Source organism: Podarcis muralis, chromosome 11, assembly GCF_964188315.1.
Source record: "Podarcis muralis chromosome 11, rPodMur119.hap1.1, whole genome shotgun sequence".
Taxonomy (NCBI): Eukaryota; Metazoa; Chordata; class Lepidosauria; order Squamata; family Lacertidae; genus Podarcis; species Podarcis muralis.
This window is the reverse complement of record NC_135665.1, coordinates 41,713,668-41,738,413: the sequence shown is the minus strand read 5'-3', so window position 1 is coordinate 41,738,413 and position 24,746 is coordinate 41,713,668. Positions and strand designations below refer to the sequence as shown.

Genomic DNA, 24,746 nt, shown 5'->3' with positions numbered 1-24,746 from the left:
ACACTATTCCAACCCCGCTTTAAGCATTTGAACTGTTTGAACAAATCCCTTTAGACATGTTGAGGGAGTGGGGGAACCTTGATAGTGTCCAGCCACTCACAGTTCTGTAACAAACCCGCCAGACATTGGAATGTTTTCTCAGGCATTCTATGTGTGTCCCGATCCTGAACAAGCAAGTTGAAGTTGTTATCTTTAGTAATTTATCACTTACTTTACATGGGTTGTGAACGCATTGCTGTTGATTTCCATACAGTTGTAGCACTCCTTATTGGGGGGTGGGGGTGGTGACGACGACCCAAAGCAACTAACAGTAACTGGGGAAAAGACAGTAAAATTCTAATTCATTTGAACCCATGATACCTTTTCTCCCCCCCTGAGGCTGTTCCTACAAAATCTTACATGGAGGGTTGTAATCTATGAGAACTTAAGAGCTAACTATTAAAATTGTACCACTTTATTTTAACCACAGATAAGACCTTACGTAGGATGCTTGGTTCAGTATTTACCTCTCCTTTGGAAACAAAGTGAAGAGCACAATATGCTGAGGTGTGCTATCCTTACTACCCTAATACATCTTGTCCAGGTAAAATATCTGATGTTTTTTCTTCTTTCCACTCTCTGATCATTAGCTTGTGTTGTAGCTTGTTAAAACTTTAGATAGAACAAGTGGGAACCCACATCAAAACCTTGCAGCGTACCTTGAACCCCTAAGAAGTGTGCATTCCTCCAATGCTAATCCTCCTTCCAAAATATTTATTACAAGCTTTTAGGGCCTTGAGCAGGCCGGCTTTGTATGTCTCTCCGCCACTGCCCCTGCTTTCAGTTGCCTAAACGTTTCACAGCTCAACTGCCTTCATCCATAAGTTTATGCAAGATAATACTCTGGAATAGCTGCTACTCCTCTCCGTACTAATTATTTTCTTGGGTTAGTATTGGCAGTCAGCACAAAATCAACAAGGAATGTGTTGAAAGACCCGTTCTTTAAACACAGTGGCAACACTTGCACAAGGTCGTGTCCTTTTACTGTCAATTAATGTATCTGGAGTTTAGTTTGGACAGAGCTCGCATAGAGTCAATAATATACTTAAACCATTAAGGTTATTACCGGGATTTGATGTGAGTAATTGCTTAGGACTTAGCCTTGGAATCTGTTTTCTGCACCGGTTATGAGTCCCTGGGATGTGTAACGCATCATAAGGAGAAGTGTGTCTGTAGAATTTTTACCTGAGTAGCAGTAGCCTGTCCACAAATGCAGGTTTAAAATTTAGGGCTGTTTGGTGTAGATTGGCAGCTCTTGTCATATAAATCAAGCTCTTAGTGACTTCTAAGTGAAACCCAGTTTAGCTTAATTCTTTCTAATCTTCATTGGTGAGTATTATGAGGAAGTGTTCTCAGAGGGGGGAAAAACCATGCCAGCCACATTGTGATAATTTTTTGTTCTTTAAGAGTCCATATTCCTTGCAATAAGCCCTCCTGTCCAATCTTTCTCTCCAGTCTTCTGAACTGGAAAAAGAGGGCATTGGAGCGTTTACTGGTACATGTTTTGCTCCCGTTGCTTCTTGGAAGTTTGATGTAGAACCATAGTGTGGAGTCAGGAGAGTGGCATTTCAACAAAAGAAAGTTGTTCAAGCTGAGAAAGCTGCCCCTTTTCATGTCTAGTCTGTGAACCAGAGAATACAGTATTGTATCTAATCCTGTTTCACTGAGGTTCGTATCCCACTCAGCCAAGCCTTATCCAAAAAACTGACTGTTCTAATTACTTCAAAGTAGAGTCACTTGCCGGCTTTTTATAGCGGCTAGTTACTTATATCATAGTATGATATATGATATATATCATAGTGCTTGGCAGGGGGTTGGACTCGATGGCCCTTGTGGTCTTTTCCATAGAATGATTCTATGATATCATTCTTTTCCTGAAAGCCTTTTCAAAAATTTCAATAATCTGCTATCGCTCCTGTTTGTAGCAGCAATTATTCAGGTGTTCTGATCAATGTGTTATTATTATTTCTTCAGGGCTTAGGAGCAGATAGCAAGAATCTTTATCCATTCCTGCTCCCGGTTATTCAGCTAAGCACTGATGTTTCCCAGCCCCCTCATGTGTATCTTCTAGAAGACGGACTAGAATTGTGGTAAGCATTTTGTGCCACTCCCTTCAGAAAACCAGAGCAATTTTATATTTGAATTTGAGTAAGGAATGTGACTGGGGTATGTTAAAGGATCAGAATGTGTGGGGAAGGGGTTGTGAGCCTTTGGCCCAGGGGCCTCTTTATCTGGCCCTCAGAATTCACTCTGCCCTGTGTTATTCAGTGCTTCAGCCTAGCAGGAACAGGCCCTCAAACTATGATAATCCTTGTGAGGGGTGCGTATGTGTGGCATTTGTCTGGTTTTATATTCTGATTTTATCCTGCGAACTACCTCGAGGCCTGTGGGTATATATATTCTAATAACAACAGTAATGATGTAGCCTGCCCTATGAAAATAAGAGTCACATCCATTGTGCCACCCATTTATTGTTTTGGCCAGGCCCACCATGGGCACGTGCCCCCAGACAGAAATGTGGCTCTCAGGCTAGAAAAGATTCCCCACTCCTGATGTAGGGTATTATATTACCGTATATACTTGAATATAAGCCGACTTTTTCAGCATATTTTTTTATGCTGAAAAAGCCTGCCTCGGCTTATACTTGAGTGAGGTGGGCGGCGGCAGAGGGACAAGCGTCAAGAAAGGAGCCCTTTCTCGCCGTTCGTCCCTCTGCCGCTGCCCGCCTCTCACAACGGCAGGCACAGGAGCCGCGGCTGGGAGAGGCGCTGCGCTGCGCTGTGCTGTGCCTCTCCCAACCGGGCTCCTATGTCTGCTCTTGTGAGCAGTGGAGGTGGAGGAACGAGCAGCTGCTCCTTCCTCTTCCTCCGCCTTTGCCGCTGTCAGTGGCGGCTGTGGAGGAACGAGCAGCCTGAAAGCAGCCCTTTTGAGCTGCTTGTTCTTCCTCCTCCACTGCCGCCACCACCAGGTTTGTGGTGTGGTTAACCCACTTATACTCGAGTCAATAAGTTTTCCCAGTTTTTTGTCCTAAAATTAGGTGCCTCGGCTTATATTCGGGTTGGCTTATACTCAAGTATATACGGTAGTAAATCACTGGGGCAGCTACTTTTTTTTAAAGGGAAAAAAAACTCCAGCATCTTTTAACCCCCCTTTCCTGCATTCTGATCCAACAGTTCCTTTCCGGTTTTACTGCTGAATTTAATGCATTAGTATTGTTTTATTATTATGTTTTGTACACCACCATTATACTTTTGAATGTTGAGCATTTTATACATGGTTTTAAATAAATAAATGTATTTGTAGTCTAGATATCCAAGCATGCTTTTAAATATTTTAAATAATATGTGTAAGTGACAGATTTGGAAACAGCTGACCTTGAGAGTTGACCAGAGTGCAAAGCTTCACTTTTAATAGTTGACTCTAGGAGTATCATCACATGATGACAACCTTCGTTTGTAGTTTGACTGATAAAGGAGTTTAAAAACATAATAATGTTCATTGAGTTCTAGGGTATACAGACATAGAAAAGCTACAATACCTGTTGCAGGTCTTTCTTATTTCAGAATACAAACCATAAAATAAGATCTAAAGAAACATATTAATGGAAACAATGATAAATGAGTTTTGTTTTTCCCCCCTCCCTTCCCTAGGCTAGTAACATTAGAGAATAGCCCTTGCCTTACCCCAGAGTTGCTGCGAATTTTTCAGAACATGTCTGCTCTTCTTGGTGAGTTATCAATATTTAAATCTAATATGAACTACATGGATACCATTTACATTCATAACTTATCTAGCAGTATTTCATGTGCCATGTTATTTACTATTTGTACTTGTTCATATAAGCAGATGAACAAGTACATCTCTTCCAAGGAAGAGCCTAGTGATAAGATCTAACAATTTTAAAAAACAAACCCTGAATCATATCTTGTACACAATTTGCCATCTGTATATTTAATGCATATTCTTCTGCATCCATAAAAGCCGCAATCCAGGGACAGTTAAGAAGCTGAAATTCCACTGGGATTTGCCCAGTTTAAGTGTGCATATCATTGTAGAGTCCTTATTTGTATCTACTCTATTTCTAGCGATGTGTTGACTGCATCCTTTTTTTTTAAAACACTCACTATTTTGTAGTATTTTCATTAACCAAGTAAAACCTTTATGGTTCATGTTTTGGAGAACCTTTTAATAAAAGTAGGTATTTCTTAGCTCTTTTGAAAATGTATACCATTACACAGTTCTGTGACACTGCAAGCCTTTCTTCTTTGCTGTTTCCTGTCCCTGTCTCTGCACATATAAAGGAAAGTGCTTTCTTTCTAGAGGCGCCTGCATATCTGTCTGGAGGGCATACTTAGAGGCTTTGCCTCAGCTTGGAACCTCTTTTTTCCAGAGGTCTGCCAAAGCTCAGACTTAAGTATTCTTTATGGGGGACACCATAATCTTTTCAGTTCTCTAACGGTCTTAGTCCAGGCATAGGCAAACTCCGGCCCTCCAAATGTTTGGGACTACAATTCCCATCATCCCTAGCTAACAGGACCAGTGGTCAGGGATGATGGGAATTGTAGTCCCAAACATCTGGAGGGCCGGAGTTTGCCTATGCCTGTCTTAGTCCAACCCTGGATGCATTTTATTTTTTGATCGGTTTTGAATTTGGCTCTCAGATTTCCACTACAGTGGTACCTCAGGTTAAGTACTTAATTCGTTCCGGAGGTCCGTTCTTAACCTGAAACTGTTCTTAACCTGAAGCACCACTTTAGCTAATGGGGCCTCCTGCTGCCGCCGCGCCGCCAGAGCACGATTTCTGTTCTCATCCTGAAGCAAAGTTCTTAACCTGAAGCACTATTTCTGGGTTAGCGGAGTGGGTTACCTGAAGCGTATGTAACCTGAAGCGTATGTAACCCGAGGTACCACTGTATTAACAAATTGCCAGAATAATGATGACATGTAAAAAAAATTATCTCTAACATTGTTAGCACTTGTTTTCATAGAGTAACTATGGCTGCATTTAGACCAACTTCTGTTTTGATGTGAGCATTTCTCCCTTTTCTTGCTGTTTTTTGCACTTGGACAACCACTCATCTAGGGGGTTCTTCCTCTGGGCAAGAGGGCAAAAGCAGGTGCAAATTACCTTTAGAGGTGATTGATTTACAGCTTCATCTGCTGCGTTTCCTCCAGGGCAGCACATTTCACAGCAGCATGTGATGCAGTGTAATGTGGGTCAAGGGAGGACAGGAGTTGTGAGATTTTATCAGACATTTTCCCCATACTTTGAAGCCAGTCTTTTCATACACAAGTGCTTGAAACATTTTTTTTATTTAAACTAGGGGAAGAGTTGAAAAGTGCCCATTAAACCTCCACTGTTCCCCTTTATCTCTGATGCACAGAGATAATATGTGCTGATGCTTCTGTAGCTAAAGCAACAACATTCTCGTACAAGAGGGAGGCACCGGCAGGCTCCAGAAAACCCCAGCTTTTAGAGAAGTACCTTAGGGAGGAAAGGATCGAGCATGCTCAGTTATCCTGCAGTGCTTCCTGGCTGTTGGGAAGGGGAAAAACAGATGGCCAGAATGGAACGGAGTGTCGTGGAGGAGGACATGGCTGGCTGAATAGAAAAGTGAATAGGATTGCTCCACACTGCAGCATTTCGCACCAGGTCCCCACTTCAGAAAACAACAACAACAAAACTTATTATTTATACCCTGCCCATCTGGCTGGGTTTCCCCAGCCACTCTGGGTGGCTTCCAACATAGATTAAAAATGCATTAAAACATCAGTCATTAAAAACTCCCCTAAAAAGGGCTGCCTTCAAATGTCTTCTAAACGTCAGATAGTTGTTTATCCTTTTGACATCTGATGGGAGGAACGCCACTACCAAGAAGGCCCTCTCGATGGGCACACACAGTCATGACAATAACTAATCAAAATGTAGTCACCATAATCTATCATAGTGACAGTTTGAGTTGACAGTACAACCTTAAATAGATCCATTTAGATAATGTGGCCTCCAGCCTGAAAATAGACAGGAAGCATAGTTCAGTAGTAGAGCAATATACATGGATAAAATCCCAAGTTCAGTCCCTGGCATCTCCAGGTCAGGCGGCAGGTGATAGGAAAGGCCTCTGCTCTACCCAGTGTGGTGTAGTGGTTCAGAGCGGTGGACTCATAATCTGGTGAACTGGGTTTGTTTCCCCGCTCCTCCACATGCAGCTGCTGGGTGACCTTGGGCCAGTCACACTTCTCTGAAGTCTCTCAGCCCCACTCACCTCACAGAGTGTTTGTTGTGGGGGAGGAAGGGAAAGGAGAATGTTAGCTGCTTTGAGACTCCTTCGGGTAGTGATAAAGCGGGATATCAAATCCAAACTCTTCTTCTTCTACTCTTCTAAGACCCTAGAGAGCTGCTGCTGACCAGAGGAGATGGTCCTGGGGTAGATGGGCAAATTGTCCAATCTTGCGTAAAACAATTTGCTAGTCCTCTAAATTACTTCTAGAATTCTCTTTGGCTGCATTGCAAAGTCCTTCTGCAGCATAACTTTTTAGAAAGCTTTTAGTGCCATCCGGTTGGGTTGGTCTAGGAAAAGAGCTCTGATTTCAGCAAGCGTTCTGTTTTCCAGAGATCCAAATGAGATGTTCACAATTAGGTCTGTGAATTAACTCAGTTATCCAAACCTACTTGGCCTGCTTTGTATAAGCAAGTTAATTGGGTCACTTGGATCAGTAGTTTGGAAAACCACCAGCGAGAAGCTGAGTTCAGCAGTTGAGTCTGGCACAATGTGGTTCTTTCACTAGAATTAATAGTTTGCTGCTGCTGCTGCTCACCAGCAAACTCTCCCTCATGAGCAGTTGTACAGTTTTATGTGTGCTTTCCAGCGGTTGCTGATGAAAGGAGGAGAATGCTCTTTGCACATTGCAGTTACAAACTAGACTTGAGAAAGTAGCAGTTATCACGAGATACTTTTCACATCAACATTAACAAGAAAGTTTTTTTATTCATCCTGCTGAACTGTGGCTGTAATCGTAATTTAACAGCCTTTCTGTTACATTAGTCCAAGGTACCAATTAAATTGTAAGTGAGATTTATGCACTTATTTCTAGGGCAGCAATACCTCATTTTTAACAATATATATTTGGTTAAGTTTTTTGCTTAATTAACTTCAGAGCTTGTCACTTGGATGCTCGGAGTATGAGTGGAGAACCTTAGGTCTATAATTTTTCATGTGAACATAAATATGCATGGGTGATGGTAGAATACATCATAAGAAAAAAATGCAGATAAATACAGTGTGTGATAATATTTGTTAAGGTGGTTTAGACTGTGGCAAAGATCCTAACAGGATGTGATGTTTATTTTTTGTAGAACTAAGTTCGGAAAACCTCAGAACCTGCTTTAAGATCATCAATGGCTATCTCTTTCTATCTCCATCTGAATTTCTTCAGGTATGTATAAAGTCGGATTCATTGTTACATATTCTCTGAAACTTTCTAAGCACAGTTTTGCTTTATTTATGGTAGCTCACTGTGCTGGCCAACTTTGCTTTTAGGCAGAGTGAGCACCTCAATACTGTCTAGGACTATATTCAGAAATAACAAAGTCAAAGCATAGTTTGGAATTATATCTAAACCTATACTGACTTACAAACCATGGTTTGCAGGAAGCTTCCAAAGCAGGATATCATAACATGGTTTGAAGCTGGTGTGCTTTGTATGGTTTGTTGTTTTTGAATTTATGAAGTGCTCAGCAGATGGAAAATCATACAAGTAGCACTAAACCATGGTTTGCCTGCTCTGCACCTGGAAGATCAGCATCAGTTTTAATACATTGCCCACTACAATTGCTTTATTTTTAGCTCTGCCAAATTGTTTCCAGTGAATTGGTGGTGATCGGAGTCAGACCAAAAGAAAAATATTTTGGAATAGTTAATTAAGTCACACCAGACAAATGATGAAAATGTGTGGATGCAGCAGTAACTGAAATATAATAATAAAATTAACATAAAGATGGAGCATGGATAACTTAAGTTCATATACTCTGAGTATGATGTAGTATTTTTAACTTTCTGCTGTTTCACAAAATTTATATACTGCCAGATTGTAACGAAACATCTAAGAAATATTAAAATTACCACTAAACCAGGTAAACAGTTAAAAACACTTAAAATGAGCAGTAAGCTAAAAAGATTAAGACACATCATCATTTATGCGTCTCTAGATAGACCTGCCTAAACAGAAATGTTTTAAGCAGGCACTGGAAAGAATACGGCTTAGTAGGATACCCACCTGTATGATAAAAGCATCTGTATACTATTTGCACAGCCAATTAAGTATTTTATTATTTTGTTGATTACAATGGATGATTTGCTTGAAAACAGAATCTTTGTTCCTGAGTGCCTCTGTTCCTTCTGTTGATTACTGCCGCTATTAATTCTTCATATTTATAGTTATGGTGCTAACTTTATCAACAATAGGCTGCCCCAGAATCCTTTCATTTTAAATTGGGGGAAGCATATAATGCCGTCCTTTCAAGTACCGTATTTTATCATGATATCATCAGGATTTCTGACTGCAGACTCCTCCAGTTTCAAAATCCCACTGCACATGGGAAACTTAGAGATGGCAATTGAAGCTTGTAGCTCAGCTTGCTATGAGCGTGGGCTAATGATGATCATAGGTGCTAGTGTTTCTCAAATTTTAAAGTATTTTCAGAAGATGATGATTTTCAGGTACTTCCCACCAGCCCTGCCCCCCACAAAAAATATCTTCCTGGCTGAATTAGGATACTGGAGATGCACAAATTTTCCAGGCAGGTACTGGGCTTCCTTCTGTAGCCCCTTCTCCCATTGCTCACTCTGGAGCAGTGTGCAATGCAATATGAAGGAATGACCAATATAGCTTGTGTGTTCATCATGCAAGAGTATTCTCTGTTCAGGTATGGGTCTCTTTGAGTCTGAGCTGTAGTAAGTCAAAGCACTTAGTTCTTGAACAAGTTCTAAGCCTGAGATTATATTCAAATCAAATGGAGAAGGAACACCTACAGATGGTAACAGGTAGTTATTACGATTATCTTTTCTCCAGCCAGTTCAAGATGGCATACATGGTTCTTCTCCTCATTTTCATCCTCACAACAACCCCGTGAGGTCAGTTAGGCTGAGAGATAACAACAGCCCCAAGGTCATTTGTTCATGTGAACGTCAGTCTTTTTGAAGTATGAGATTGATTACAGAATTGTGCTTGGTGTGTGTATTGATTTGTGCTATTTTCACTTTAGGTCTATGCAGTGGAACTTTGCAAATCGTTTTGTGAGGTCTTAAAAGATATCAACATGGATGGTCAGGTTCAAGTTCTGAAGGTAAAGGATTAATTTTCCAGTTTAAAATATGTTTATTTTCAAGAACAGCCAAAATTACAGTGTGTGCACATTTGTTTTGTCCTATTTTCATGTCTGATTTTGTAGAATTTTTAAGTAGTACAAGAATGAATTGCTTATAGTGCAGTAAGTATACTACACAATTGAATCTGCTTATGGGATTTGGAGTTTAAATTTTGCTGCTGTTGGGATGTAACAAAGTTTTAAAACATTAAATTTTCCTCTAGTAACTTCATTGACTATTAATGAACAACCTTGGTGAAGACTTTACTCTCTTCACCATAAATCAAATGAAGTTTATTGTTTTAGGGGAGGGGTGGGAAACGTTTGACCCTCCAAATGTTCTGCTCTACAACTCCCATCAGCCTGAGCAAGTATGGCCAGTGGCCAGGAATGATGGGAGTTGTGGTTCAGTGGCAGCTGGAGTGCCAGAAGTCCCTCACATCTGTTCCAAGGCATAGGTAGGCACTTATAAGGTAAAGGTAAAGGTACCCCTGCCCGTACGGGCCAGTCTTGCCAGACTCTGGGGTTGTGCGCCCATCTCACTCAAGAGGCCGGGGGCCAGCGCTGTCCAAAGACACTTCCGGGTCATGTGGCCAGCGTGACATCGCTGCTCTGGCGAGCCAGAGCCGCACACGGAAACGCCGTTTACCTTCCCGCCAGTAAGCGGTCCCTATTTATCTACTTGCACCCGGGGGTGCTTTCGAACTGCTAGGTGGGCAGGCGCTGGGACCGAGCAACGGGAGCACACCCTGCCACGGGGATTCGAACCACCGACCTTTCGATCGGCAAGCCCTAGGCGCTGAGGCTTTTACCCACAGCGCCACCCGCGTCCCATAAGGCACTTATAGTTGCAGTCATATACTATGTGTACTCATCTTTCCAAATCACAGAAGGCATATATTTGGGGAAGGGAGTATTCAAAGAATTTAGCTCCAAAGGCAAGAGCAAGGGAGGAGAAAACCCTCTTGCTTCTAAAATTATTTAGAATAATTTATAAGCTGCTGAATCAAAGACTCCCTAAGTGGAGTATATAGAATAGGTATACACCATTTGATTATGTCTCCAGATAGGCTTGCCAAAACAAATATGTTTTCCCCCCACAAGGATGCCTGTGTAATGTTAACTATAATATTAAGAATAAGATTAAAAATTCTCTTTTTATGAAACCTGTAAAGATTTTAATGGCAACTTAGAAACAATTCAAGCTGTTGAGGACACAGCAGCTATTGCTAAAAGCTTTTGTTGTTGTTATTGGATGTAAATGGTAATATGTTGAGCATGTGTGTATTTTCTAGGAAACCAGAGGGAGACAATTGGAGGATGTTAATTAAGATGTTGAAATAGTGCTATTATAGCTTTGCAAATTGGATACTTTCATTAGGATATCTTACTGCAATACTTATTCAATCTTTGTTGTGACTACTAATAATGGAATTTACATAATCACTTAAGTAAAAGTCGGCAAGCAATTAATTTTTCACAAAGCAGTGACAGCAGTCATGATCTTTGTGAAATTTATTGTCTGTGAAAACAAAAGTTTTTGAATCATTTCACATGAAACTTGAATAAAGGCATAAATTATCACCCCTATTATACTCTACTTTTGTATTTTTTTTGCTGGTTTTAGTGCTTTATATTAATGGTTTTGTTGTAAAGTTTTGTAATATTTATGTTGCTACAATATATATGAATACAGCACTTAGGGTTTTTTTTTAATATTATGAGGTATAGAAATTATATGTGTTTGTGTGTGTATGTGTAAATACATAGTCACACATATTTTACTAAATAAAAATATGTGACCGGCCTGTAGAGTGAGATGGGCGCACAACCCTAGAGTCTGGCAAGACTGGCCCGTACGGGCAGGGGTACCTTTACCTTTACCTATAGATGATGGTCTGCTATCTTTCACACCACTCTGATAACATCCGTTTTCTCACATTCTCATTTCAGGGTAAAGACCATTTCTGTTGCTTAAACTGAAACAGCTCATTCTGAGTAGTATGCAAGTTTTAAAATAGCCTAATCATCTTTGATCACTAAGTGTAAACCATGGCCATTTAGAGCGATGGCTCTCGGGCATAGTGAATGTGCTTGCGTATGTGTGTGTTCTCTCCTCGCACTCAACTTAATTCAATATTTCCTGTTATAATCAAACTAGACCTTTCTGCTAGTAACATAGCAGCAAGCTTTGGTTTCATTAAAATCAAAAGTAATTAATTCAACCGTGCATGTGAGAGGAGGAGGAGGAAGGAGAGAGCACAAATCCCCTTGTCAACACAGACACAGAGAACTGTGGGTATGGATAAGAAAATATATCCTATTAGTCATTCCACCTTTTCTTCCTGTTGATTGAACCAGGAATTATATACAGTGGTACCTCAGGTTAAGTACTTAATTTGTTCCGGAGGTCCATACTTAACCTGAAACTGTTCTTAACCTGAAGTACCACTTTAACTAATGGGGCCTCCTGCTGCCGCTGGAGCCCGATTTCTGTTCTCATCCTGAAGCAAAGTTCTTAACCTGAAGCACTATTTCTGGGTTAGCGGAGTCTATAACCTGAAGCGTATGTAACCTGAGGTACCACTGTATGATCATTTACTTGAACTGCTTTATAACCAAAATCTGCATCATGTCTTTCAGGTGGTAGAAAATGTCCTCAAAGTCAATCCACTGTTGGGCCCTGAAATGTTTCAACCTCTTTTGCCATCTGTGTTTCAGGGAATTATAAATGGGGAGGTAAGAATTTCTTATTTGTGGCAAATGGTATCTATCTATCTTTTTTGAAAGTAACATATATCTATAATAGCTTTAAGAAAGAAAAATGTATATGTGTAATCGTAAGCGGAATGTTTCCTTGAAACATCCACAAACAAATTGCCAACAAAACAACAGGGGCTGAGGTGATCCTCTTTTTACCCTATGTTCAAGTTTGAAGGTGCCTGGCGCAAAATGCCACACACTTTCTGAAATTAAGCAAAATTCATAAAGGGGCTACCATTTTTGCTAATTTCATCCAATTAGGCCAAGGGTCAGCAAACTTTTTCAGCAGGGGGCCGGTCCACTGTCCCTCAGACCTGGGGGGGGGACGACTATATTTTGAAGGGGGGAATGAATTCCTATGCCCCACAAATAACCCAGAGATGCATTTTAAATAAAAGCACACATTCTACTCATGTAAAAACATGCTGATTTCCGGACCGTCCGTGGGCCGGATTTAGAAGACGATTGGGCTGGATCTGGCCCCCGGGCCTTAGTTTGCCTACCCATGAATTAGGCCAATGCTTCAGATTTTTCAAAACTCCAGAACAGGATCCAATCTGAATATTTTCTTTTGTGCACACTCCTGCTGTTAGCCCTCTCTTAGCCCTTTAAGGCCAAGGAAAACTGCCACAGTAGCAATCTTGCTACCCCTCCTGGAAGTGTTGTTTATTTCTGGCAGTATGTGGCTTCCAGAGCTCAGCAGAAAACAGCAATGCAATGATACTCTGACAGTTGCTGAATTGCATATGAGGATATGTCTACTGCCTTAAACCCAAAATAATATTAGCAGGTAGTATCATAGAAGGGACCCCGAGGGTCATCTAGTCCAACCCTCTGCAATGCAGGAATCCTGCTCACAGCCACCCCTGGGTCAGCTTGAACCACCAACCTTCTGGTTAACAACCAAATGCACTGACCCGTTGTGGTACTATTATTATACATAAATAAAATGCTTCTTGCAATCCTATCATTTTTCGGGGCATATGTTCACTTGAACTGGTTCCAAGTAGACATGGATAGGATTGCACTGCTACTGTGGATTATTTCCTACACTTTAAAACTAATTACGGTTTTATTTTTAATATAATTTTTACAGAAACCCCACTTAATATTCATGGGCAGCATAAGAGAAATTACAATTTACAGTATATTGTGTGTTAAAATGTAGCTCCAGATAAAGTGTTGAAGAGATAATTTTTTCTGCATTTGAGTTCTTCATGAAAGATGGTGGGCTTTATTAAAAAAATATACATGCTGTACTAAAAATTATACATTCTCATGCTGTTTGGAAGGTATTCCTGCTTCTCCAGGAAGCACATACCCTGCTGTTGCCTTGGACTTAACAGAGCATTTGGCTTTTCCTAAAATTCTATAATGAAATACTTCCTGAAGGATAGACATTATCCTTTCCTGTGATGAAAAACAGGAAATTGCAGCAATTCCTATTGTTTTAAAGAAAAAGAAATTGAGCCGAAAGGATGCCTTTACACAAGATTATTTTGATTTCTTATTTGAAATTTCACATCCCATAATTGAAACCATATACTTGTAATTTTGGTTCATTTTTTGGTTGGGATTAGTCTTTCAAATGCAGCAGAACTACTCTTTCTTGTTTAAAGGGTTTTCAATCACTTCTCTGCTAAGCTGTTTCATAGCCCATTTTTCACACTCCAAATGCAACGTCCTCAAATAGCCCGCAGTTGATAATAGGACGCGTTAAAATAACATAATTTAACACATCTAGTGATTGTTTTTTCAGCCATTTGTGTCACTTCACTACACCGTTCCATACAATCTTGGCAATGAGAAGTGTTACCACTGAGAATAGCAACAATGAGCTACTTGTTGGATTAATAGCACTTTTTCAAAGTAGAGGGGGAAAGCCCTGGTTTATTAGATGGTGAAAACCTATTATCCATCTTCTTCATCTCCAAAATGGAGAAGGAGGCAGAATAATATACATTCTAGCTATAACGTACACTCACTAGTGATGAAAAATTTCGATTATGCAAAAACAGCCTAAGTTTCTTTTGCTTATAATTCTATCTTCCTCCAGCCAGGGGTGCTGTTGTATAAATCTCATATTCACTGATGAAATTCAGTACTTCTATCTCATATCTGAAGTTTTGGAACAAACTTTTCCTAATGATGTGTACAATGTCAGAAGCAAACTTTGTAACTATTCTGCTTGGCCTTTAAATGCAATAACATTTCCTTGGAAGTTTATATGTAACCTATACTTTCAGTTATTGTTGCTGTCAAGTAGTATATTGCAATCCAGAGTGTGCACAGTGCCATTAGCAATAGTGTTATGGGAAGAGAATTATTATTATTATTATTTATTCATTAAATTTGTATACTGCCCTTAATCCAAAGACAACAGGGCGGTTCACAACATAAAAATACAAAATGAAAACACAGAATATCTAATGTGAACAAAACCAAAACTAAACCCATAACCTTCTCTCCCACAAACACATTTAAAAAGCCATAGAATGTTAATCATCCAGAGGCCTGGTTAAAGAGAAGCGTTTTTGTCTGGCTCCTGAAGACATGTAATGAAGGTGCCAGGCAAGTCTCCCTGGGGAGATCATTCCACAAATGGGAGCAACCACAGAAAAGACCTGTTCTTATGCTGCTACCCTCTGGACCTCTCTCACAGACATGCACAAAGAAGGGCCTCAGAGGATGACTCGAAAAGAGATACAGAAATCTGTAGTTACCAGTGAATTTCTGTGATGGACTAAAGCTAGCAGGACTAGGAAGGCAGTCTCCTGTGTATGATGGAGGAGGAGGAGGACCCTCTTCCCATAAGCCCTAGGCACTGCAATCCAAAGTAGCATGGCAAAGGGCCAACTGGATGGAATGCCGTACAAAGATAGTTCAGTGCTTTGGTTGTGCTGTGGTATTTTTCATCTCCAATTTTCAGCATTGTATGTGCCTTTCATAGCCAATAGTTGGGATTGTCTGCCAAATAGGGAGGATGTGGCTGCCTACTTTATCTCACAGGGTATTGTTTGAACATCAGTGACAGTATTTCAAGTCAGTGTTTACACAGCTCAACTGGGCGGGTCAGTATTTGCTTAAAATAGGAAGTGATTTGATTATAATTGATGTCCATGCATGTTTATTGGTGATGTGCTGTTAGATTTCTAACTTGTTTGATTGTTCTCTTATTCATTTTCTGCAGTATGCTTTTATCATGTTTATATTTTGCTGCCTGATAGGAAAGCTAAGATGAACTGTTTTCATTTCAGAGGTACCCAGTTGTAATGTCTACTTACTTGGGAGTCATTGGTAGAGTCTTGTTGCAAAATAAAAGTTTTTTCTCATTGCTTCTGAACCAGATGGCATGTGAGTCTGGACAGGAGGTAAGTCCTTACATTTTACAATGTTGAATTAGTTTTATATGCAGGACATAAGTTGGTTGTACAAATCATATTTCCTTCCACCACATAACCTCTCTGGATCCTATTTTGTACTGCATTTGTTCATAGCTATGAGCCATAGCTTTCTGAGTCTTCTGGTTTGAGGAGGATAGAGAAATATCCTGAGTGCATGCCATGGGCTTTTTAAGACTTTGAAGCTAAAAGCAAAACATCACATTGCTTCAAGACACCCAAGTCTACAGTTTTAGTGCTTAAGGAGCAAATAATCAGACCACTTCTGATTACTCATCCTTGTCTTGGATGTGGGATCCTGGTCCATTTATAGTAGCAAAGCTCTTTCCTTCTGATGGTAGACTCTCATGTCTCATTGGAGGCTGTTCCAGAGGGTTTTCAGTGTTCAAAGGGATGTTTCAGAGATGTGTTTCAGTGTTTCAGAGATGTGGGGAGCTGCCACTGAAAAGCCACATCTATGCAGAATACCACCCACAATTATTTTGATTCCAGCTGTAGCTCAATATAGGTAGCTATTTATTCAACAAAAATGTCAGTAATAGCACCTGGAGTCTTTAATAAGATAATTGGACGTATCATTCAGCTGCAGATAAGGAGACATCTGTGTTCACTTTCCCTTTTTAAAAGATCACCATGACTTTTTTTTAAAATAAAAAATCATATGGTTCCCAGCTAAGTTAAATTAATTTTAATAGCAAACAATATTCTGTTAAAGCAAGTGTTTTCTGTGTGATGCTGAGAAATAGCTGGCTTGTTAATTTTATACTATTTCTATCCAAGGAAATGAAGTTTCATGCAGCAAGGGATACCCTTAAAGATAAATGTTTTCTGCTGCTTAGCAATCCCATTATAGTCAAATAAATGACAAATTTGAATTGGTTTTTTAAATTGATTTCATAATGGACAAATATACAATCATATGAATCTACTGAAAATAAAGGATTTTACAAAGTCCATTTTGGCATCCCCTTTTGCTATAGAGCTGATTCAATGGAGTTTTGTTTGAATTTATCCTTGTGAAATGGAACACTAATATTTAACACAATTGTGTGTGTGTGTGTGTGTGTGTGTGTGTGTGTGTGTGTGTGTGTATACATGCACACACAAACACCAATTATAATTATATATTTATATACATGTGTGTATATGATCATCCCAGTTATAGAGTTAGAATGTTATGCAAAAAACTTTAGATCCAAGTTAATCACTTAGGCTTGTCATAGTAACAAGAACTTCTGAATAAGAAATCATACTTTTTCATTTCTACCCACCAGTTGTAAAATGGCTAAGTAGTTTGATTACCGTATTGCTTATAAATAAGATTTTCAGCAATCTATTGTTTTTTCTAGCCTCACCAGCTCCTTGGTCACATGATTGAAATGTGGGTTGACCGCATGGACAATATAACTCAGCCAGAGAGGAGAAAACTTTCAGCTTTGGCATTACTTTCCCTTCTGCCATCGGATAATAGGTAAGCAGAATTTTATATTGCCTGGAGTTCCAAACAGCAATGCTCCGTGTCATATCGTATAGTACTTTTGGAACCAGGTTCAAATGCGTAGGAGGTTACTGTACCAGAAATACATAAAAGGCCTCTTGGTGTGGAATCATAGAATTGGAAGGGACCACGAGGGTCATCTATTCCAACCCCTGCAATGCAGGAATCTTTTTGCCCAATGTGGGACTCAAATCCATGACCCAAAAATTAAGAGTCTCATGCTCTACCAACTGAACTGTCCTACCAGCTAGTTGCATGGTGCTTAGCATCTTGGCTTCTTATTTATCTAAATGGACCTGTATGAATGTCTTCTCTTTCTCTAAACTTTTGACACAGGCCGTCCTTTAATTTCTCAAAGAAATAAAAGGTTCTGTCAGTGCAATAAAATAGGAAAGAATCCAGGCTGCATTATAAATTCTGCTGAAATCAGTTTAGATTTAAGTAGCTATGCAAGCTCTTTTGATATAGAAAGATGAAACCATGCCTGTTTTCCTGTGGATTATACCAATAATAAAGAATGTATATGGTCGATTGGTTATTTGATAAAAAATAATTGAAAATAGAACATTATAAAGTGTTCTTACCTATTACTCACTTACACAAGTTGAGTTATATCTATCTAAACTCCCTGTTGCACGTTACATTGGTCATTGTCCTTATCAGAGACATTTGTGTTATATGGTTGCACCTATCATGTGGTTTTCTGCGCAGTGAAGCCAAGAAATAAATGTAAAGCATGTTTCAATGTACTGTGTAAAACATCATTCATTCATCACATTTATATAGCACCAAGGAGCTCAAGGTAGATCAGGCTAAGAGGTGGTGAATGGCCCAATACCACTCAGTGAGCTTCTTGGCAGAGTGGGGATTCGAATCTTGCTCTCCCGGGTCCTAGTCCAACGCTCTATCCATGATAGGTCATAACAAGTATGTTTCCAAATGAAACTATGAGATGCATATCATTTGTCTTAGCCTTACTGAGTAGTATCTGTTAGGAGAACAGGAAGCTGCCTTGCACTGAGCCAGACCATTGTCAGCGGTGACTGACAGGGGTTCGTCGGAGTTTCAGGCAGCAGTCTTTGCCAGCCCTCCTTCAAGACACTCAGGACTGAACCTGGGACCTTTTGCATGCAAAGCAAAGGCTGTAAAGTTCAGCCATGGCCCTTCCTTCTGGTGATGCTCAGGTTCAGGTTCTAGGCTTTGCCTCGGTTCACTCATCAATCCCGGGTATGAGTGGGCATTGCAAGGCTGCCTCCTCACCATGCAGCCAGTCTGTGGGGTGAATGCTGCACTAACATCTGACTGTGCAGCAAGCTTGTTCACATACCTCTTGAAACATTTGTGGAGCAGACCCCCTGAAGCATACTTTTTCAGCTGGCGGCTAGTCCACTGTCCCTCAGACCTTGTGAGGGGCTGGACTATATTTTGGGGGGGGGAATGATGATGCAAGAGCACCACGAGCCCCGGTGGCTGCTTACCTGTGTCGTGTGAGCGGCAGGGGCCGGCGGTGGCGGGATGATGAGTGGCACGTGAAAGGGCTCTGGAGAGGGGCTGCGTAAAATGGCGGCTGCTGCTGCTGCTGGTGCCAGTAAAGCCCAGCCCCCTTCCTCCTCTAGGCAGGGTGGGGAGAAACCAGGAGGAGGAAGAGGGAAAGAATGTGTGCACTGGCGATCCACCCTGCGATTCCCAGACCGTCTGCGGGCCGGATCCAGAAGGCAGATGGGTCTGATCAGGCCCACGGGCCTTAGTTTGCCAACCCATGCCCTGAAGTCTATTTGTCTGCTTCTTCATCATACTGCTTGCAGTGCTTCTCTCAGCTAAATGTATTACCGGTAACTGGAGTGATGTTACAACTTTATTATAACCCCACCTTCCTATGTGCCTACAGATTTAGGATATCGGTGGCGGTTTGTTTTGTTTTGAAGTCATTTCATCTTATAAAACCTACAGATACTGCGTTAGATCTTCCGCTGATTTGCCAGGTTCTTTTCTACGCCCTAATTCCTATTGGAAAGAGGGATTCACACATATCTATTTGCTATTATGGCTCAAAAGCCTCTGCTCACTCCCCAAGGACCACTTACAGTAAATTTTATGTAATAGCACCGAGAGCTTATGGTACATTTTAGCTAGTAGCACTTTGATATCTTACCTTTTCTATAAATTAGAAATTGTTTCTTTTACAACAGTGCGCCCCATAAGGCAATTTATTAAGTCTCTTCTGCTGCACATTTCCACATTGGTCACCTGAGGCTCTTCCCTGTGTCAAAAATGTTTGTGCTCCAATAAAATACAGATGAAAAAATGTTTTACTCAGTATAAAACAAGTACTGTTTGAACTACAGTATTTGATTTGGTGGAATAATACTTTCTAAGTGCTGGAGTCAACTTAAGAGCATTGTCTTTTTCTTTCCTGTGAACAGTTGCTTTTACTGGTTATAAACTAGTTATAAACACATCACACATTACATTGTTTTTATACTTAAATTAGCTTAAGCACATGCAGTCTTTATTATACACAGTCATATAAAGCAAATATGGACTATTATTAGCACCGTGGGAAGACAGATAAATAAATCCAACTGATTTTTAGAGGATTGAATTGCAGAGATTCCCCCCCCTCCCCAACAGTCCTTCAGAACTGCAGATAAAATAACTTCCTGTCTCTCAGTTTCCTGTATCCATGGTAACTTTATTTTATCCAGTCATTGTGGAGGAGCCAGTGGGGAAGAGTAGATGTTTCCTGTAGGAATAGTTGCAGAACCTGCAACAAAACGTAAGAAACTAGCCCGTTGTCTAGAAAGTTCTTAAACTCCAGCGTATACATGTACTAATAATTTTACTGTGGTACAGAAGAAGAAATTTTAGCTGATAAAATGAGCATCACATTCTAGGTGAGAACTATTTTAATATACTTTAAACTTGGAATAGTTAAAGTGACATTAAAAGTTTAAGAAGTTACCAGGGGGATGAATTTAAGTGGGATGGCTCATTAAAAAGCCGTTAAGGAGCTTCTGTCTCTGAAAGCTGTTAGTTTTACATTACTTTTAAATTTTAACTGGTGAGATTGTTAAACCATCTTGTTTATAACCATCTTATAAACTAATAAATTGTAGACATAGTTACAAGCCAGAGAACAATAGTATAAGAGACAACATTCACAAAATAGTAGAAATAACATTATAATATTGCATGCTTTTATCATAATGAAATCGGAGAGTTTTGAATAAGCATTTTAAAACTTTTCTCCCCCCTGATAGCACAATCAAAGATGACGGGAAAACTCAAAGTCTGGGATATGTGTCAACTTCACCCCTTTGAGTTGGTTTGGAATTCTCTTCCTTGTTTATTTCTGTTGCTGATCCAGGATATACTTTGCTGTCCATCTGTTTGCCAGCAGTGTAGAGGCAGACAAGCTGACTGCCGTGATTCAGGTCTTTCCATTGTTCCAAAGAATTTCCCACAACATACCGTCTTTGTATATTTAAGTGGGAATAACATATCACACCTAAATCCAAATGAACTGAAAGGCCTCCGGCAACTGGCTGTGCTACACCTGGATAATTCTAGCATTTTATATGTGTACCCAAAGGCATTTTCTGAACTTAAGAAATTGTGGTACCTACGTCTGAATAATAATCAAATAAAACACTTGGATCCTGGAACATTTGAAGGACTTTCAAAGCTTCGCTCTTTATACCTGCAGAATAATGAAATAGCTTTTGTTCGCAAGGGATTATTTAGTGATCTTGCTTCAGTTCAATATCTGATGCTGCAAAGTAATCGTCTCAGGATTGTTGGCAGTGGCATTTTTGTCGGCATGATTAGTCTTCGGATTCTTAACCTAGCGAACAATAAGATTTCGTGGATATCACACTCGGCATTTTGTCACCTTGACAACCTCACATGTTTGTACCTTGACGGTAACAATTTAACACGTGTGCCGTCAAATGCATTTGCTGCATTGAGCAATCTTGAAAGACTTTCATTGTCACATAACCCGATTGGATCAATACCTCCCTTTGCATTCAGAGGACTTGACAAGCTTCAACATCTATCTCTAAAAAGTGCCAAAATAAAAGCTATCCATGTGAATGGCTTTACAGGTCTAAATAATCTTAAAAAGCTACTTCTGAGCAATAATGATTTGCAAAACATCAATTCCAGTACCTTTGCACTGTTGGAGGAGTTAATGTTTCTGCAACTCGATAGAAACAAAATAATCAAGATTGCAGATAATACATTTGAAAAAATGGGATCCTCTTTGAAGATACTGAATCTAGCATTTAATAATCTTACAGACTTGCATTCTAAAGTGCTTAAGCCTTTGGTCTCTTTAACTCACTTACAGGCAAATCACAACCCTTGGAATTGTAGCTGCAGATTACTTGGGTTAATTAACTGGCTAACATCTTCTTCCATCTCTATTAAAATTCATTGCCAAGATCCTTCCTATTTGCATGGAAGGCACTTGAATTATGCCAACTGGGGTTTGGTTGCAAACTGTTTCAACGCTACCACAAGACCTGGAATATTCAGGAACGTAAAGCCAGCAGGTATCCATCAAAGTACCACTACTTTATTGATGAGATCGGATAACCCCCCCTCAAGCAATGCAGTTTATGAACATTCAAAGGATGTGGAAGCAAATACAGTTACATTATGGGCAGAAGTGCCGACCTCATCGGCTGCTCAAAATCTGGATGGAACCTATTCCAGCAGGAAGCTGAGACAGGCAGCTATAGTGTTCTCAGTGCTAACGGTGCAAATACCAGCGCAGAATATACCTGTTAATTTGACCATGGAAGAAAGCAGAGCATCTCCTCCAGAATCTACTTCTGTCTCCTTGAAAACATCTCTAATCTGCACACAGCAGGTCGAGAAACTACATCAGGCATTTGACATTTTATTAACCTTTTTTATTTTGGCCTGTGCTGTGATCTTCTTTTTGATCTACAAAATTATTCAGTTCAGGCAGAAGCTCAAAGAGCAAAATGACTCTGACAATGGCATAGAATACTATGGCTTTTATCAAGCTGGAAGCTACAGCATAACGGATCCAACTCAGCCTGTACCTCAGCACTCACTGGGAAGTTCAGAACTGGACCACGGTCAGCCTCCTAAACCAGCAGCACTTCAAAGCCAAGCGCAGGTCATCTTATTTGAACATTCTGCATTGTAATATACTCAGCAGGGATTTTTGTGGCTGCATGTATGAAGTCTATAAAGCAACAGCGTGAGATATTTTGTAGATGAAAGTTCAACAACTGCTATGGGGGGGGGGAATCTAGCCTGTCTTTTTCAACTATTGCCATATTTGCTGTCATTTTAATAGCTGCTTTTTTGTATGAAACTTAACTTTTTGTGAATTTGTGTGTGTACACATACAGACACGAGGGCCACCGCTTGCATCACCAACCTCGATCCCCACCCCTTGTCAAACCCACCCACCCACTAGACTTCCCCAGCCCTTCTTCACCCAGTACTAATCCATTAGACCAAGGCTCCAGCAGCATGGGCCACCTTTAACAGGCAGTCAGGGCAAGTCATCTGTCAATCACATAGCCCAGGCATAGGCAAACTTGGCCCTCCAGATGTTTTGGGACTACAGTTCCCATCATCCCCAACCACTGGTCCTATTAGCTAGGGATGATGGGAGTTGTGGTCCCAAACATCTTGAGGGCCGAGTTTGCCTATGCCTGACATAGCATACTTGGTGCATGATGGACAAGCAGGTTGCCCCACTTCCCTGTCCAAATCCTGAAGCCAGTGGTTGAAAGCCTGACTCATGCTGATCCTTCCAAGCTTTTGTGATCCTCTCCAGCTTTTCTTTTTGCCCCCTTTGGAGGTGCAAAGGAGTGTCAGCCCCACCTACTGCTCTTGCGAATCCTCCCATGTGAGACCTCCCAAAGCCTTCCTTGCCCCTCCCCACAGTTAGATCTTTTTCCATGAGGAGGAGGGGACAGTGGCAAGTGACCCAAGCGAGTTATAGAGGAATAGTTTTGACAGGCTGGGGCAACTCCATCCTGCTTTCCTGCTGCCCATTCAAACAGCTCCCATGAGGTGGGCAACAGTGGTGGCTGCCCTAGCCTGTCATGACTGTAACCTCTACTGCATGCCTGGGCTGGCCACTGCTGCTGTGAAGGCCTGGCAGCTCTCAGAAGGCTGTTGTCACACTGTAGCTTGCAGCGCCATCTGTCTGCCACCAAGCTAACTGCTGCATGACAACAGCCTTAGGCAAAAATATAATGGGAGATATACATTTCCATTTTGTTCTGTCTGCCTGTGGAAAATCATTCCTCAAGAACTAACTTTGCACCCCTATGTGTTTAGCCACTTATATCAGATGTTAAGTCCTTATCTATCAGGATCTTAAGAGTTTTCAAATATTTATTTGTATTAAATGATTCTAGGAGCACTGTAAGGCAACTTACAAATGAGTAAGTAAAACTGAACTGTAGCTGGCAGCATCATGAAACTCAGTTACTTGTAGAACTAAATAGCTTTTATCGGGGAGAGACTGTGAGATAACAGCAACATTGTAATGCACCATGCTACTCAACAGAGTGCAGCATTCTAACAGGACAGGTATGTTTGTTCTAATGAACTGTTTTATGTGTATTTAAAGTCTGTTGCCAATGTATCAACTGCCTGCATTTTCCCCATGACAGATCTTTGTCCTGGATACATAGACAGAACTAACTAAAGTTAGAAATTTATAAGAAAATCTGTTGATATTGTAAGAAATACTACGTTTTGCAGTTTCTCGCATCACAAACTGAAGATGTTTTTTGAGAGATTCATTTTATCCGTGGAACGTCTTAACGTTAAACTGTGGTAGCTGGAAAAATGGAATGGGAGAGCAACATCCTAGCACTTATCTGTGTTGAGAGCTGAAAGAACCAGTGCTGACATGGTTGTTTGTGATAATGGGATTCCATTCTAAATAGATGACATGAATCTTTGCAATGAATTATGCTTTAGTAGAGGAATTTAATTACCATTGACTCTGTAACTGTTGTTTGTTAATCAGATGGGTAAAGTGGATTAGGTAATTATAGCATCCAAAAATTATACTCAGATTGCCTTGACAACATGAAAAACTTGTGTGGCTACCCACTCTGTTTTCAGAAGGGCCCATGTACATGTCTGTCATTGCATAAATTGAGTCTTGTGATTCCTGCATTTGAGCTGTATGAGTTGAGCTAGATGACCCTTGGGGCTGCCTCCCAACTCTACCATTCTGTGAACATTATCTGTGCCTGCTGGACAGTTAAGTGTGCGCACCTGTTTTCTGTGATCTTTCCAACTCCCTTTGAGTTGGAAGAATCACAAAAATGAAATACATTCAAGATATCAATATACACATAACACCAGAAGAGCAGTGGTGGGCCTGTGTCTGTTAACACAAAATGCATTACTACATTTGAGGCAAGCCAGCACATATTTTCAAGCAGATCTGACAGTTCCTTTCCGAAAATGAAAGAGACCTATCCGTACTACTGTACTGAGGGTATCTCAATCATACCTGAGTGTGCAAACTTGACTACATAAAACCAGTTTTGTCTTGGAAGTATTTCAAAGATGATTTTTCGAGGTTGTCAGCAGCATTCCCTAAATCATAGAAACCCGAATTCAAAGACTTGTACAGTGGTACCTCGGGTTAAGAACTGAATTCGTT

At 40.5% G+C, this 24,746-nt stretch overlaps 2 protein-coding genes across 6 annotated transcripts in view; both read left to right on the top strand.

The window, feature by feature from the left end:
* The window catches only part of IPO11 (importin 11), a 70,949-nt gene that overhangs the window by 31,391 nt on the left and 14,812 nt on the right, over positions 1-24,746 (top strand). For all 5 annotated transcript variants that reach the window (XM_028748261.2, XM_028748258.2, XM_028748262.2 and 2 more), the window contains exons 20-27: positions 470-583; positions 2,014-2,129; positions 3,690-3,766; positions 7,394-7,473; positions 9,302-9,382; positions 12,047-12,142; positions 15,424-15,537; positions 16,917-17,038. In XM_028748261.2, the coding sequence (XP_028604094.2) occupies positions 470-583; positions 2,014-2,129; positions 3,690-3,766; positions 7,394-7,473; positions 9,302-9,382; positions 12,047-12,142; positions 15,424-15,537; positions 16,917-17,038 (800 nt within the window). The remainder of the gene's footprint in view (positions 1-469; positions 584-2,013; positions 2,130-3,689; positions 3,767-7,393; positions 7,474-9,301; positions 9,383-12,046; positions 12,143-15,423; positions 15,538-16,916; positions 17,039-24,746) is intronic.
* Positions 17,046-24,062, top strand: LRRC70 (leucine rich repeat containing 70). The gene is made up of 2 exons (XM_028748263.2): positions 17,046-19,959; positions 20,326-24,062. Exon 2 carries the CDS (start codon positions 20,337-20,339, stop codon positions 22,245-22,247), a length of 1,911 nt encoding a protein of 636 aa, XP_028604096.2. The 5' UTR covers positions 17,046-19,959; positions 20,326-20,336; the 3' UTR covers positions 22,248-24,062.

Coding starts and splice junctions, on each gene's coding strand:
- LRRC70 (XM_028748263.2), top strand. CDS start 20,337: ATGACGGGAAAACTCAAAGTCTGGGATATGTGTCAACTTCACCCCTTT.